The 17,337-nt window shown below is 38.4% G+C and overlaps 1 protein-coding gene across 2 annotated transcripts in view; it reads left to right on the top strand.

Annotated features, from left to right (window-relative positions):
* Positions 1–17,337, top strand: part of MAN1A1 (mannosidase alpha class 1A member 1) — a 163,622-nt gene that overhangs the window by 89,279 nt on the left and 57,006 nt on the right. For both annotated transcript variants that reach the window (XM_066248528.1, XM_066248527.1), the window contains exon 6: positions 3,827–3,921. In XM_066248528.1, the coding sequence (XP_066104625.1) occupies positions 3,827–3,921 (95 nt within the window). The remainder of the gene's footprint in view (positions 1–3,826; positions 3,922–17,337) is intronic.

Raw genomic sequence — 17,337 nt, 5'->3', positions numbered from 1 at the left:
CGAACCGAAACTGGTTCTTTCCAGAGCTGTCTCTTCTTACTCATTTTTTCTTTCCACTCTTTGCTCTGACATGTAAATATTCGTGTGCAGTTCTTCGGGGATCTGCAAACTGGAAAACCAAAGAAAGCCATACATCTTGTTTTACAGCCTTGTCTAATCCTATCTGTAAGGGTAAAGTGAAAAGATAAATGTTTTTATTTGATAGATTCTAAAATCTGAAGTTTTTAAAACATTGATCAAAGACTGTGATGATGTTACTTAAGTGTGATGAAAAGATACAGTTTTGGTACAGTTATTTTGAAATCCTTAACATCAGATCATAAATATTTTTGTTTAAACCTATTTCTAAGTTGCATGCTTGGAAGATTATTTTAGAAGCTATTTCATCATATTTTACCATTCTTCTTTCAGCACGTTATATTAGTTTTTATTTTGCAGTGAATGAAATGAGAATCTTTATAATACAGAATTTTTTTTAAGATTTTTGTTGATGCATAAGATGTTTGCTCATCTCAAACTGGTCATTGAAAAAAAGAAACTATCCTTTTCTTGCTCAATCCCTCTATTACCAGCAAGGATGACAATTTATTAGCTATTATTTCCATTTTGCCCTTTTAACTTTATAAAATCCTCCCCTCCAAAAGGAGATTGACCAAGAATCAGATGGCAAGTTAAGACTTATCTTCATAAAACATGACCATAATTTTGCTTTTTGCCAGTCTCATTTTAGCACTTGCTTTATGACTTCTAAATATTCGTTTTTTTCAGTGACAAATTGAAAGTAGAAATTACAAGCCTGGCTCTCCCACTTTACAAGGGTAACTGGGAACCAGAAAAGTTAGGGGGCTGGTCAGGCCTCCCACTGAAGTCCTAGTAGAGCCAGTGCTAGCGCCCACATGTTGTGGGCCCCGGGCTCAACGCTTCCCCATCATGCCTGCCCTCTTTTGAAGGAACACTGAGATACCACTTAGTGTTCCTCTTATGAGCATTTGCTGTCCAGCACATTATCCAATATGTGCCAGTTAAAATTTAACTGCCCTTTAGAATGATTTGTGACATTTCTCCTTTATTCTTTTAACTATATTAACTGTGTAAGCTAGTTTGGAATTTTATTACCTACCCACTTTATTAGCTATGAAGATGTTCTCTTTTAGAATGTGGATTCCTTCTCCAAGTAACCTCTCTTCATATCTCAGGAGAAAGTAACAAATCAAACCTTAAGAGTTGGAACTGATTCAGACTCACATGCATTGAAAGTATCAATAGTTAAATTAATGTTTCAATCCAAAACTATTTTGTAATTGTGCCCAAGATCGAGACTCTGGAATACTTGACATCATTCATTATCTGCAGACAGTAGAAACCAGTCAAATAGGATGGAGCAGTTTGCAAACAGTAGAATATCAATTGTTTCTCTTTACAGTGCTCCAGCAATGTCTACTTATGAAATGAACATTTATTATTGAGTACCAGTTACTTTGCTGGAAAATATACATATACATTTATCTCCATTTACACATGCACACCACAAAACAGGACACAGTCCATGTCCTCAGGAAGCTCACATCTGTTGGGGTTGTCAAAAAATAAACAGATAATCAAATAAGATCTTTAGGATGAAATGCATAGTGAGATGAAAATAAAAAAGATGATACAATAGGCAATAAATGGGAATGGCCAACTCTACATGGGGTTGCTAAAAAGGACCTCTCTTAGAAGGGACATTAAAAGGGACTGCTGAAGTTAAGAGTGAACCAGGCATTTGAAGAGGGCAGAGGAGCGTCGCAGCCAGGGACTCATTGTCAGTGTCAGAACTGGGGGAGTTTGCCTGAGACATTAAATGATTGATTTTATCTTGGACATGTCAAGTGACAGAAGATAAGACACCCAAATTGTGATGTAAACACACCAGTAGAAGTACAGAACTAAAGCTACAATGGGAAGTTGAATTAGGGAATGCAAACAGGGTGAGAACTGAAGGCTTAGCTGTGGAGAATGAGTGCTTATGATTAAGAGGGTGTGCAGTGGGAAGAGGGCGCGCGCGCGCACACACACACGCACGCACACACACGCCCCCCCCCCCAATAGACGATACCAAAACAGCAGGTGGCTAAAAGCCAAGGCCAGAAAGAATTTCAGACAGTAAAGAGGAGAAATTCTTGGGGAAATACCATTATTATTGTCATACAAACTACAACTTAGCTTCATGTTTATGACCGTCCCTGATCTAGGTCAGTGCTATGTGTGTGCCTGACCTTGGTTAGCGCATTCCCCTGTTTTGGTCAGGCAAGCTGGCCGGGCTGTTTCTTCTGCAGGCCCCTGCTTGCCTCCACCTGTGACTAGACTGCTGCCTTCAGGATGTGCCCTGCCCGTCCTGCCCCTCACCCCAATCCCTAGCTCCCAGTACATACTGTGTACAACCCGCATGGAAGTGCCGTCTCTACCACACAGCCTGATTGAACTTCTCTGAGCTCCTAGATGATTCTATCTCCAGCTCTTGTTTTATCTGTATTCTAGATATTTATGTACATATATTCTATTTTTTATTAAATTCTGGGCAGAATCTGTGCCTGATTTAACTTTGTATCTTTCAAATCACCTACACTTAACATCAGAGGAAGAGCTAAGAAGATGTATCAATTATGTGTAATACAGCCTTTTACAACTTCTTTTCTTTTGTTTGTGGGTATTATTTATTTACGTATTTATTTTTATTTCTTTTTAATTATTGGGTAACATAGGTTAATAAGATTAGATAAGTGTCAAGTGTACATTTCTTTTTTTTTCCTTTCTTTTTTTTTTTTTTCTTTTCTTTCATTTTTCTGAAGCTGGAAACAGGGAGAGACAGTCAGACAGACTCCCGCGTGCGCCCGACCGGGATCCACCCGGCACGCCCACCAGGGGCGATGCTCTGCCCACCAGGGGGCGACGCTCTGCCCACCAGGGGGCAATGCTCTGCCCACCAGGGGGTGATGCTCTGCCCATCATGGGCGTCGCCATGTTGCGACCAGAGCCACTCTAGCGCCTGAGGCAGAGGCCACAGAGCCATCCCCAGCGCTCGGGCCATCTTTGCTCCAATGGAGCCTTGGCTGCGGGAGCGGAAGAGAGAGACAGAGAGGAAAGCGCGGCGGAGGGGTGGAGAAGCAAATGGGCGCTTCTCCTGTGTGCCCTGGCCGGGAATCGAACCCGGGTCCTCCGCACGCTAGGCCGACGCTCTACCGCTGAGCCAACCGGCCAGGGCAAGTGTACATTTCTTTGATACATCATCTGTATATTGCATTATGTGCCCACCACCCGAAGTCACATCATCTTCTGTCACCATATGTTTGACCCCCTTTACTCATCATTACCCCACTCACCCCCCTTCCCTCAGGTTTCCTTTCATGGTGCCCTAGTAAATAGACGAAGAGAGAACAGGACCAGATCTGATTTGCAGTCCAAGATTTATCCGCTAACAACAGTGGTTCTCTCCCTGGCTTGCACAGTGGAACCACCCGACATCACCTGTAATGCTTGAAAATATTCTCATATGGAAGCCCCAAACCATAGAAATTAGAATCTCAGGAGTGCAACCCAGTCATCAGTGTTCTTTAAAGCTCCTTATGTGATTCTCATGTGCAACCAGAAGTGGAATCCATACCCCAGAACACAGTGAGCCTTAGACCACTCTTATTTCCTCGGTAATTCTATTTGGGAATTCTTTTGAGAAACTTTTAATTTTTTTTTAATATATAGAAAATCTTAAAATAAGTGCTAAATGTGAGATAGTAGCACAGTGTTTTGTTTTGCTTACAACAGAAGCTTACTGAACTGTTTAACTTTTCAGATATTTCGAAAGAAAGCAGTGGAACTTGGGGTAAAATTGCTGCCTGCATTTCACACTCCCTCTGGAATACCTTGGGCATTGCTGAACTTAAAAAGGTAAAACTCTTCATTTTCGACAACGTATTTTAAGTTGAAATAAACACTGGATGAATAATCACTTGTTTGATATCGGCCACTTACACCATTGGGAGTCTTGGCATCGGGCCTTGTGTTAGAAGTTGTTAATTTTTCAGTGTTCCATGGCCTTAGATGGGTCTCTGTCATGGGACAGCGTGACCCCAGTGGAGTCATCCAAGCTAGACGTGTCCTGAGGTTTCCACTATCATGGGGACATTGCATCAGTGAAAGTGTCTCCGATTCCAAGAATGTCCCCATTATCTTTACAATTGTCCTGAAAGTATTTCCGAGGTAGAACACTTGGGCTAACCGGATGTCCCCTGCAGTGAGACCTGGGTAGGGGGCACCTGAGGCTGTCCCACCCACAGTTACAACAGGGAGGGGAGCTGCTCCACCGACTCGGATCACCCGACCTCCTCATCCCTTCTGGGAGAAGAACCCGTTAGTATGATGAGGCTGTGGGAAAAACCTGGCTGAAGACTTCCTGGCATTCTCCCAGGAAATAGTTTGAATTTTCATGATAGCTTGAGTATTTTGTTAATAAACAATTTTAAGTTTCCTGAACTCCTTCTTCCCTATAAGTAATTAATTGCACATATGCCTTTGGTGGTGGAGGTGGTGGTGGTGGTGGTGATGATAGCTATTTATGAAATCATAAAATATGAAGCTTCGTTATACACACTTTACACAAATTACCATATTTAGTCCTCACAACAATCCAACAATGTCAGTACTGTTATCTCCATTTTAATAATGAGGAACTCAAGTCACAGACAGATGAAATCATTTGTCTGTCATCATACGCTATATAAATGGTAGAGCTAGAATGTGTACTTTGATGTTTACGCACACATTGATGCATAGGCATAATGAAACAGCTTTCTTGTTTTATAAATGCGGAAAAGATGCACAGGCTGGTTTGGCAGGATTAATACAGATATTTTCCTCATTATTTATTTTAGTGACATTCTTTCCTAAAATTAGTCATGAAAAATCAGTTAAACGTCATGTATTGTTTTCATTTGTATGTTATATATGTGCACCTTGAAATGATCCTGTCCCTGTCTATAAATGTGGGGGGGGGGCAGCTGTGTTGAAGCAGTAAAGTGGGGAGAGTCCACACGACTGGTCCCTGTTGATGAGGCTGTTCTCTATTGTATAATATGATATCCCAGGACCTGTTTTCCCCTTGAAGGGTCCTAAGGCTTTCTCCGTGATCTGGAAGGCACAGCATCTGCTGCTGCAGGGTCTGGAGGCTGGAGTGGGTATGAGCTTATCTTAGAGGCAGCATGGCATTTGCTTGAGTTTTTTATTCAATTCATGTAGACCACCGATATTACCTTCCACATCTTCAGACTTTGTATTTATAGACAGTATTCTGACCTAGAAACTACTCTATATTACCTGAAGTAAAATCTGGTTACAAGAATGCCGTGCATATTTAGCACGTTTTTCCCTATGTACACTCTGAGAAAAATGATATGGGCAGAATAATACACTGAGCTAATTGGATATCAAGAGACCTGGTCCTGGATGTTTTATAGTTACTGTAGGTTTATCTTTAGAGTAGTCATTTTAGGTCTCCAGGCTTATTTGTAAGCTGGAAGTTAGGCTACTTTAATTGTTCTTCTGTGACAGTTTTCAGGTTCACTGGCCACTTTGAAATTCCAATGCAACGTGGCCCTCTCCTCATAAATTAGATATTCATGAGTACACATATCATTAGTTTCCAAAAGCTAACAGAGCCCCCGGAGCCCGCCTGCAGCCTGAGGTCCCCAGGTTTAAAGCACTGAAGTGAATCATCTCTCTAGCCATCTACCAGAAGATTCCGTGGAACTAGTTCTCTCTTTTTTTTAATTTTTAATTTAATTTTATTTATTTTATTTATTTTTTGAGGAAGAGCAAGAGCGTGAGGGAGAAAGAGACAGGAAGGGAGGATGAGCAGCATCGACGCGGAGTTGATTTCACTTTGGTTGTGCATTTATTGCTTCTTGCACATGCCGTGACCAGGAAGGGTCAAGCCCGTGTCCTCTTGCTCAAGCCAGCAACCTTGGGCTTTTTATGCCAGCGACCTTGGAACTCAAGCTGGTGAGCTCCCACTCAAGATGGTGACCCTCGGGGTTTCCAGCAAGCAACCTCAGCAGTTTGGGTCAATGCTTTATCCCCTGAGCCACCACCGGTCAGGCTCCATGGAACCAGTTCTTATTGCTTCTTGGAAGATAAAGGCTTACTAAAACTAACAGACATGTGGGCCTACTACATCTTTGCAAAAATTCAGTCAATTATTGTAAGGTGCTAATATCATTTAATTAGTTCTAGCCTCTCTTGATATAAGCATAAGAAATTGGGTTCTTTTAAAGCATACTTAACTTTACTTAGTGTTTATTTCTAATAGCCAAGAGAACATTTTCTCAGTTAAATCTGTCCTTAGTGTACAACGGAGATATTTTTTTGGTATATAAAGGTATATTTCTAAAACTATTAAATAGTGAATCCTCTATTCTCTTTCATATCTGTGCCTCTTGAAAATTCACTAAATGAGGCATTCAGATTTTTCTTAACACCTTATAATATCAGTCCACTAAAACTTCTCCTACCCATTTGCCCAGTCAGGCCCACTCATCGAATCTACTCTCCTTTCAGCTGTGAAGCTAATTTGTCATCTTAAAAGAATTTCCACTAGGGGAAGAAAACAGCATTTCATATTCATCTGCAATAATTGCATTTCAGGATACACTGTAGATAGCAACCTGGATACATATGCTGTTTCATCCGAATTCGTATGTTTTTGCAGTTTGGGCCAGGGGATGAGGGACAGCTGCCATGGAGCTCTCTTTCTAGTAGCTTTTTGAAGACTGTCACCAGTAGAAATTATAAAGAAGAGAGGAAAAATATGTCTGGCACAGTCATATTTTCTTAATTACCCTCTCGGAATAAGGGAGTGTCTGTGGAAGGATGCCAAAGAGGAAGGAAAGTGCTTAAGGATGCTTTTTAGAATAGCTGTGCACTCACTGTTGACTGGCTCTGAAATTCTTGGCAATAATTAGGATGGGAGAGGCACAGGATATGCCATCTATAATATAATTTGGCTCTTCCCTCTAGATTTTGAAAATAGTTATGAATGCTGCTCTTTGCCAACAACTGTTAACAAAAAATGTGAACTTATTGGTATTATCTGTTTATATCTGTCTAACATTCAGATTATCACCTAAAGATAATAGGTTTCCTTACCTTTTCTTTGTAAAAATAAATAAGTAAGCATTTATTTATTTAAGTCCCTACTCTGATGACGTTTCTGTACTAGGTCCTGGGAAGATTGTCCACTTCTCTTCACCTTGTTTAAAAAGGAAATAGACATGGCCTCTCCTTCTGGGTAGTCACAGCCCAGTTGGTAAAACACAATATATGTATTTTCTATATTACACAGACACTACTGTAATTGACAAATGTAGATAGTCTGTGCCAAGGAGAGATAATAAGAACTCACTGGATTAAATTTGAAGCAAGCAGTATTTTGAATTGGAGAAGTTTATGCATTTGGAGCCAAAACCCCAATCAGCCAAATTGGATTTCAGTATTTGTGCAAACTGAGAATAGCAGAGAACCTACATAATTTACTCTCATTCTACATTAGGAAGTCAGTCCCAAAATTTGTGCAGAAAAAAACGTATTTTATAGTTATCTCTCTGCTACATCTGTAATAAATTCTTAATTCAAGAGCTGCTAAATTAAGTTGTAAATTAATTGGAATTGGGCTTTAATAGCAAATGGTGATTTGCTTGAATGCCTAGGTGGTACATATACAGTGCCTGAGTAGGCTAACGTGCTTGCTTTACCAACACGACAGTAGAATGGAAATGCGTAACTTGCATAACACCTCCGCTAAAAGGAAACCATTGCCTTTTTAGCAGATTAGATTTTGGTAGAACTCAATTTCTCTAAAGTGAAACTGTCAAAATTTGATATCTGATCTTGTTATTACTATTAGCAAGAGACCATGTGCACTTTTTCTTCCAACCTAAAGAAGAAAAATCACCTCTGGTTTGTAAAATCAAGTATTTCACCATTTCCATATGTGTGTATTTCAAGCCTAGGTAGATTAAACTTATTTGATTTTGAGTTTTCTAAAGTGTGTTCTTAATTTTAAATAATATAGGATCTGTTCCCATTATTCATTTCTATCACAGGACATACCTTCTGGGGAATTTCAAATAATTATTCTGTCTTTCTTGATAAACGAGTTAGTCTTACTGTGTACCGTTTTATCACTTGTTCCTCTTTGTGGATTTTTCTGAAGTGACACTTTCCTGGTGGTTGTATTAGGTTAGCAGAAGTGTCTATAGCATGTGCTTTTATTGCACACATCAAGGGATGCTCTGAGAAATGACTGATCTGCATTGTAGCTCTCATTAGTCAGCCAGGCAATGAATGAGGCACAACTCTCTCACCTGTTTTTATTTCCTGCTATGTAAAGTTTTATTCACTGACTAATTATCCAATGCAAATGTGTACTTCATCATTAGTTACATTGCAGTTTGTATTATTATAATTAAATTGCAAATTGCTTTACTTTAACTGAAATGGGGCCTTAATTAACAATGGTACATAACTTAATGTTTTCTAATAATGAAAGATTATCCTGTGTGAGCATGTAGTATATATATTGTAACAAAAGGCAGTAGCCTTTTATTGGGTTTCTCAGTACTTCAGTATTGTAAGATGATGAAATATTAGAGTTGGTTAGTTTTAATAGACACAAACTCTGAAAGACAGTGTAATTAGGTTAAATATTTTAAAAATATTTTCTATATATCTCCTTGCGTTTCAACTTGACAGTTGAAATATAAATTTCTGGATCACTGAATTTGCTAACCATTTTTTTAAAATAGCTGGTTTCAGATTTGAAAGAATGTAGTATGTTTTAGAATTACAGCTACAATTCTATACCTTAACATCATAAAAATAATAGAAAAAATATCTAGAAATAAATATCTGAACATGAGCTGATCAAATTTATTTAATGATTTGTTAATATTCTAAGAGGCAAAATGGCCCTTTATTGCCCTAAAAACTGTTCTGTAGCTGTGATATATCCTTAGCAGAAAATCAGAGCTGCATTCTACAGTTCTATCTTGGATTACATGTGCTATGGATCTGTTAAATTCAACGTTCTACAAACTATAGAAAAGTAAAAAAGAAGTTACAGTCTTACCAAGTATTTTAAGCTAACCTGTTTTATGTTTTTATTTTTTATTAGATGTTTTATTATATAGGGTTTTTCTTCTATCTATTTGAATTCATTTGGTCATTTAAGCTCTTTTGGAATCAGTCCTAATCATATTTAATGTTTTAATACTTATATGCCCACCTATTAATATTAGACATTAGAATATTATTACCTTGGTTAAAGCTGCTATTTATTAACATTGTCTATATAGCTCTTGAGCTTGAATAACTCAGGTAACTGAGCTTATTTTCTCATAAGTAAAACTAAAATAAAAACAATACTAGTATCTGTCCTGATGATCTCATAAGGATTTTGTGGAAATCTAATGAATTTCTATGTAGAAGAGTAATCATTGCAAAGTACTATGTACTATGAAATAAACATAAATTAGAATGGTTAATTGATGGTCTTGTTCTGAACTTGCATTCTAAAATACAGTATATGATAAAATAACATAGCTAAAACTAACTTGATTCTGATGCCTTTTTATGATAATCTTCAGTTTTTTAAGCCACTCAATGCTTCTAACCCATTCTCAAGCTCAAGTCCCACTTTCTTAGATCAAGAAGGAAGATGTCATTGGTAGAACAAGCTGGAAATATGGAGAAAATGTCTTCATGTAGTGCGTGTGGAAGAGTTGTGGCTATATATTCAAACATTTATTTTTATATATAATTATTTTGGAATTTATCTATCAGGCCAAAACATTTTTTTTCTCCAAAATTATATTTATTGTTGAATTTTATCCTCTAGAAATAAGAACTCTATAATCCATAAGATTTAAGAAGAGCATAAGGCAATAAAATGTAGTGTTTTCTCCCCTTCTGCATGCTACTAGTGCCTAATGCAGTACAACCAGCCAGTGGAAAGGTACATGTATCCTTGCTATAAACATTCACATTCTATTTCCTCATTTCTCGGCTGTCCTGTTTCTATCAAGGGTCTGACTGCTGTGGTTACTTACTTTCTGTCAATGATGCCCAACCCTCCTAGTGCTTTAGAATAACTGGGGCATTTTTAAAACTGTATGTATATCTTATTGCTGTCTCTCTACACCCAATTTGTTTCAATCAGTTTGGAGTAAAGTCCTGGCATTTTTATAAGCCTCTTCGGGGCATTCTAATATTCAGCCGGGGTTGAGAATCACTGCTTTATTATGTCTAGTATTTATATCCTGAGGATAGTTTCATTTCTCCTCTCAGTGAACTTTGAAACTTTTCCCTGCCCAGTGATTGTCAACTTATTGAAATATAGAATATTAGAAAGTTGGTTTGAAAATGCCCACCAGCTTTAACAGAACAGTGGTTCTCAAACTTTAAAGTCTATGAGAATTGCTTATGAAAACACATATTGCTGGGTCCCGCCCCAAAAGTTTTAGATCCATTGGGCTTTGGCAAGGCTCCAGAATTTGCGATTCAAACCAGAGCCCAACTGATGCAGAGGCTGATGCGGCTGGCCCATGGTCTATACTTTGAGAACTGTTACAATACAAGCAGTGACTGAACCACCCACCAGAGCTGGTCAGAATCTGCCTGCCACAGCGGCTCTGAGGCAGTCAGTTAAACATCCATGGAAAGGAAGAGGGTTGTGGTTTCCCTCATTGACTCACTTTTGTTACCCAGAATTTTCACTTAACTCTAAGCTGCATGACGATTCTCCCAGAAAGCAGCTAACCCCAGTCACTGGTTACCCAAAAAGAGTTCACAATGTCTTTTTGTCTCTTGAATTATTATTATTACTATTATTCTATCAGGTAAGACTAGAAAGCAAGCTTTGTGCCATTTTAACAGAGCAGAAGAAAAACAAAAGCCATTTTTAATTAAGGACCTTAAGGTAACATAAAAAGGAGACGTTATCATAAAGCTGGTCTTGTGGCGTCAGGCAAAGTGACTTTATTATAACCAGCTGATGCCCTGGTCCTACACCTAAGGGCATTCCAGGGCCAAAAAAAAAAAAAAAAAAAAGAGGCAGCCAGTGTTCTCCCACCAGAGGAAGAGGGGACCTTAAGGCTGGGGACCGTGGCCATGCAGGTTCCCATTGGATTTAGGCAGAAGGTAAAGGAACTGTGGAGCCGGAGGATGGTGGGCCGTTCTGTTTTTAGTCTCACAACTGCGAATGAGCAAGCAGGCAGGGAAAACCCCTTCTCTCTCTCTCAAGGCTGATGAGCAAACAGGCCGGGGTAGGGGGGTGGGACCTTCTCTGGCAAACAATAGCAAAAAATGTCCCCTCCCAATGGTGGCAGGCAATACGCAATCTACAATCTGCCACCCTGAGGGCAAGCACCTGCAGCCTTACATAGACTATACACACAAGGTGCTGCCCCGAGCTCATGCATCAATCAGGCAAAGTGCAAGAGGGCGAGCCTAACACACTTGTTTGCCCAACAGGACCTCAGCTTCTTCTGGATCCTTTGGTCCTTTCTCCAAGCTTTTGATCACTGTGTCCATGCCAGCTTGTGGGGGCTCGACCAAGCTAAAGGCACTTATTGATTGCAAGTGGACAAGCGGAGAGATAACAGTTTACATGGAACTTGTATACAGGCCTTCTCTCCAAAGACTTGAGGGACCAGCAATTTTGTGCAAAGGATGCTTTGCTGTGTCTTTGTCTTGCTTTGTGAGGCAGTAGGATTTTGAAGTGCCTCCGAGGGCCTGAACTGTTCCCTTTCTTCTCACATCTCCAGTCATAATCGGAGTTAATATTCAGGTTAAATGGGGCTTTCAGTATTTTTTTAATCCCTGGAGGAAGGAGCAGACGTATCTGGCTCTGAACTCAGGCTCCAGCCGTCCTCGTTACCTCTGCATACCCCCTTTCCTCTCTGTCCCCCATTACTGCTGTGCTGCTGGTGGGGCGGTGGCAGAAAATTGACATGTGGATGGAGTCAACTGGCTGACGTTTTACTCAACCATATATTAGATGTTTGGGGGAAAATTTTGTGTTCTATACTGCTGTAAGGTCCTGCATTTTAAGGTTAAATTGCAGCATACAAGTAATCGAAGTGCAGAAATGTATAAAAGGTAATGTGTAGGCAATTTAGAGACAATCTGTCCGCATCCCTTAAGAAATGACTGGTGGCATGTGGGAAGTCGGTTAAGGTCCTTTCCTCACTCTTCAATTTTTGGTAGAGAGCCTTGGTACAGAAACCCACGGGACTGGACTGTTAACTCTGGCCACTGCTTCCCCCCAGCATCCCCATCGTTTAAGCAGTTAACTCACCAGGAAAATGCTGCTTCAGGAAAATTACAGTTATTTGAATGCAGCAAACTCAAAGTGGCTTTCCTCTCAAGTTTTTCGAATGCACAGAACTAATGTTTTACAGATTCAGCATTGTTCGCACTATTCACACAAATCAGCATTGGTGATTTGAAATGTATTTTGTGTGAAGAAATTAGATTAAGAGCAAGTCAGAACACAGAATTCCTACAATGCAGGTCAGTGGTGGAGTCATCTTTTCAAGGAACTTGCCATCCTAGGTTTTTAATGGAACAGTGATCAATTTTCCTGTGATTCTTCTCAAGACCAACTCATGTTGTTAGTGTGTAGCACATCTTTCAAATAGCTAATTAATAAAGTTTAATTTAAAGGTTCATAAAATTGTTTGGAAAAGTGTTTGAAAATCAGCTTGGTATCCAGGCACATTCTCAGTCCTCGTAACTCTTTCTCATTGTAAATATTAAAGTAACTGCATTGAATCTTTGAGTAAAAATTGGAAGGTCAATATAAAATATTTATACCACAGCCAATCATTTTTTAAGGCCTCACAATCTCCACTCCATGTTTCCTGCTTGTGCAGTAAAAGGTATAGTTGATCTGTTTTTGAAAATGAGAGGAACAATAATTGATTGCAGTCTGTTTTATTAACTGGAAAAAGAAAAGTGATGGAGCAATAGTAATAATTAATTGTAATTATTAATCTGGAAATTAATGTGCAGCTGGGCATGAGCTCAGGCAGTGCAATCTGGTGATTTAGCAATCATGACAAATTACCTTCATCTGTAAGGTGGAGAGGTGCTCGCTTTTCTTTGTTTGACTTTTAGGAGCAGACCCAGTCTCAGGAAGACTGTATGAATGCTCACGGTGCCCTTTTCTCCTGGAAATGTCAAGTGGAGTTTAGCATTATTAATTAAATCTTGCTTTCCCTCTTTTGTCATGTCATGCTATAGTTTTTATGGAACATTTATACAAAACAGTGATTACTGGTAATTGACCTGCATATGTTGAATAATCTTAAGATGCTGAGAGTTTAATGTACCTTGTAAATTGAGAGGCTTCCAATTAAGTTGAGTTCTTAAGATAATCACTTTCAAAACTAATCAAGTAATAGGACATTAGTAAAGCTCTTATTGACTTAATTGTGACAAATTAATAAACAGACCCAGTGCAATTACTATAATGGCTTTATCAGGGAGCAGTTTTCCAAACTTTAAGTATAAATCTGTTCTACCCCCTCGAAGTACAATAAAAGTTACAGAAGTCATTTTAAGATGGATATCACTATTAATAGTTATATAGGAGTACATTGTGCAAGTAACTTGGATTTTTTTTGTTTTTCTTTTTAAATGTGATTACATTTGACACTGACCTTTGATAAAGGTCAGTGAATCCACTAACTAAGTCCTTAAACCATTTTTTGAAATCTTCTGTATGCCTTGGGCAAAACTGTTAGACATTCCTGTGTTTTCTCATCACTGCTTTTCTGTGCTTGTGCTTGGGGGATGCCCTCTCTCCTCTAAGAGCTATGAAGTGTCTGTCCACTGTCTCTGTCCCAAAGCGTTTTCATCACAGCATCTTTCTATACCTGCTTGGCACTCTGCAAAAGACTTTGGAAAACAAATGAATTATGGACTACAGATTTGCCATATTTTAATATCTGACGGTGTCAGTTCCTGTAACTTTACTGATTGTAACTACTGCACCCACTACTTTAAGAATACTCTAACAAGTATATATACTGCTCACAAAAGTTAGGGATATTTCAAAATGAATATGAAGTGATATAAAAAAGAATCATTTGGTTTTTTTTTTTTATTAAACAAGAACATCAGAAAAGCAAACAACAAGTCAAAGAAAGTTGTTTTATTATGCAAATGAGATGCAAAACCACCTTTTATTTCATTGGTGAAAATGCACTATACAAAAGGTTAAAAGTACTTGGGGCCCTGGCCGGTTGGCTCAGTGGTAGAGCGTTGGCCTGGCGTGCGGAAGTCCTGGGTTCAATTCCCGGCCAGGGCACACAGGAGAGGCGCCCATCTGCTTCTCCACCCCCCCCCTCTCCTTCCTCTTCGTCTCTCTCTGAGGCTCCATTGGAGCAAAGATGGCCCGGGCGCTGGGGATGGCTCTATGGCCTTTGCCTCAGGCGCTAGAGTGGCTCTGGTCGCAACAGAGCAACGCCCCAGATGGGCAGAGCATCGCCCCCTGGTGGGCGTGCCGGTTGGATCCCGGTCGGGCGCATGCGGGAGTCTGTCTGACTGCCTCCCTGTTTCCAGCTTCAGAAAAATACAAATAAATAAATAAATAAAAAGTACTTGGGTATCTGCACATTCCCTGATCACCTAATTTTTGTGAGCAGTGTATATTTCTCAATATATGTATGTGTTTAAGATCCTGTATTTTAAACCAAAGATAACTCTACTAAAAAATAATGCGGTCACATATCTTTTTGTAAGCCATAGTTTTCTAATTTTTTTAAAAGTGGGATTAATAATATCAATTTTACAGGAATAATGTTTGTGAAAAAACTTAGAAATTAAGGAAATGGGGAGGGCTTTTATACCTAGAGGAGTAGATCCCTATGGAATTTTAAGATCCTGAAATCATGGTAGGCATCCCTAACAATCTATATTTAAGTTAGACCTTAACAAGGAGGAATGGATTTTCAAGTATGTGAGCGTGTGTGTAATATGTATGCACACATCTGTAATTCTAGTAAGCCTCTCCTGTGTTTCGTTTATAACACATAGTCTTTCTCAAACAAGGAAGCATTTTAGAGTAATTGTCATCATCTGGAACAACAAAGGGAAGAACACGATGAAACTGCCCAGCTGAAGAAGGGTTATTTTTATTTTTAAAGTATTGGAATACCCTAAAATGAGGACTGCACAGAAAGACTAAAATTGTGGCAGTTTCATTAATTATGAGGTATTTAAAGTTGTGGTTCTTGAATTTAACAGGAAAAGTTAATTTAACACTGTACAGCTCCAGTACTTCTAGCCATTTATCTATATGCAGTTACTGCAGCTAGTGGCGTAGTGGAATTTGCACCCCACAGTTATATCAGGACCATAGGATATGCCTGTGGTTTTTAAACATTTTTGCTCTCTTATCAAAATACTTTACTGACTCCAAACGTGTATTATTATTTGCAAGTTATATATACATATACCACTGTTTTATTGTCACGTTCATTTTTAAATAATCAAAAATAAAATTACAAAAGGGTATGATATAGATGAGAAAATAAAATATGTATATTTAATCAAGAGTATATGAATGATATTTTTAGTGAGAGCAGTGTGAGCCATTATTTTTCAAACATCAGTTTAATGCTTATGATATAATAAGTGATTCAGTTTTTGCTTTGTGTTATTTCCAAACTTGGTTTTAAATCTGGTCTGGGTGGATCTTTTGGAGAGATGGGTAGTATTGACCAACCTTCATAAAATATGATTAAATCTCATTAATCTTTTAGTTATGCAAAGGATACTTTTGTAATTTTGCTAGAAAATTTAAATCTTTCCTGATAGATTCATTTGTTCAGATTTTTTTATTCTTGTTAAATTGCCACCTTTATTTTCAAAAGGTAGGCTGAGTATGTTGTTTTCTTCCTATTAATTTTGTGGGGTTTTTTTCTTTTTAAATTACCAGTTAGATACGATAATTCTGACAACCACTTGACCCAGAAAACATCAGCAAATCAGGACACATTCTTTTTTGTGAAATGTCAGCTCTTGATTAAGTACTTTGCCTCAAAACAATAAAAAAATCTCTTTTGGTGCAAAAATATGTTCACGATCACTCTTCATCTCTTTACAAAGTATTGTAATTATTCTGTGTAAAGGTGTTGGAATTTAAAATTAACTGCACCAGTGACATTCTGTAGCTCACAAACCCCAATACAGTTGGCCCACCATTTCTGCAGGTTCAACATTCTTGGATTCAACCAACTATAGAGCAAAACTTCGAAAAAGAAAACATTTCATTATTGTTGATACGTACTGTGTAGTTAGGCCTACATAGTTGCTAATGGGCTGATCATGTACAAACTTTTCTTTCTTGGCATTCCCTAAATAATACAATGTAGCAATTATTTATAGAGCATTTACATTGTATGAGGCATTACAAGTAACCTAGAGATGATTGAAAGTACCTGGGAGAACATACCCAGGTTATATGCAAATGGCACCTCATTTTATATAAGGGACTTGAGCATCCTTGGATTTTAGTATTCGAGAGGGGGTCCTGAAACCAATCCCCCACAGATATCGAGGGGTGAATGTACATCAGAAGTCTCTAAAAGCTGTCAAACCAGTGAAGCCCACTGTCAACCTCCCCTCATTGTGCTGTGGTCTCCACGGGAACCTCTGGGCATCTTTTATATGAAACCTTCCTCATAAGCAGCAATGGAAGGGAGCAGTGACTCTCTGAATATTTTATTTAGTAAAGCTTTTTTCTTACATTTAGATAAAAAATTTAGAAATAGCAGCTTTGATAGTTTCTTTCTGTACTCTAATTAAGAGCCTTGCATTCTGCTTCAAAGGCTGTTTCCATAAACAATACATATCTGAATGTCACTCACCATTATCAAGCCCAGACAAATATCTTATCATTTGGCAGTTTATAATGGGCATATTGTCTCATTATATTTTGTGGACTTTGATCCTTCTTAGATTACTCTTGAGAATATTTTTTAAATTGGTTTCACTGGAACTTCTGAATTAGTATTAACCAGATCTAAAATAAACATAATGACACTAAATAATCTCGTGGCACTTTTTCCTTTATTTGTATTGTTTCTCCACTTAAAAGTGGGCCAGCTATGGAAATGTGCCTGAAAATGTTTTTAATTAGAACAAGAGCTTTTCTTAGGTGAGTTATTGGTTTTAATATGCAATAGGTCAGAACGTGCTTGAAAACATTAATCTTTCATATTGATTTAAGCAATGAAATGATGG

The sequence above is a fragment of the Saccopteryx bilineata genome, chromosome 12 (genome assembly GCF_036850765.1).
Source record: "Saccopteryx bilineata isolate mSacBil1 chromosome 12, mSacBil1_pri_phased_curated, whole genome shotgun sequence".
Lineage (NCBI taxonomy): Eukaryota > Metazoa > Chordata > Mammalia > Chiroptera > Emballonuridae > Saccopteryx > Saccopteryx bilineata.
The sequence above is the reverse complement of the archived record's forward strand: the minus strand, read 5'-3'. Positions and strand labels throughout refer to the sequence as shown.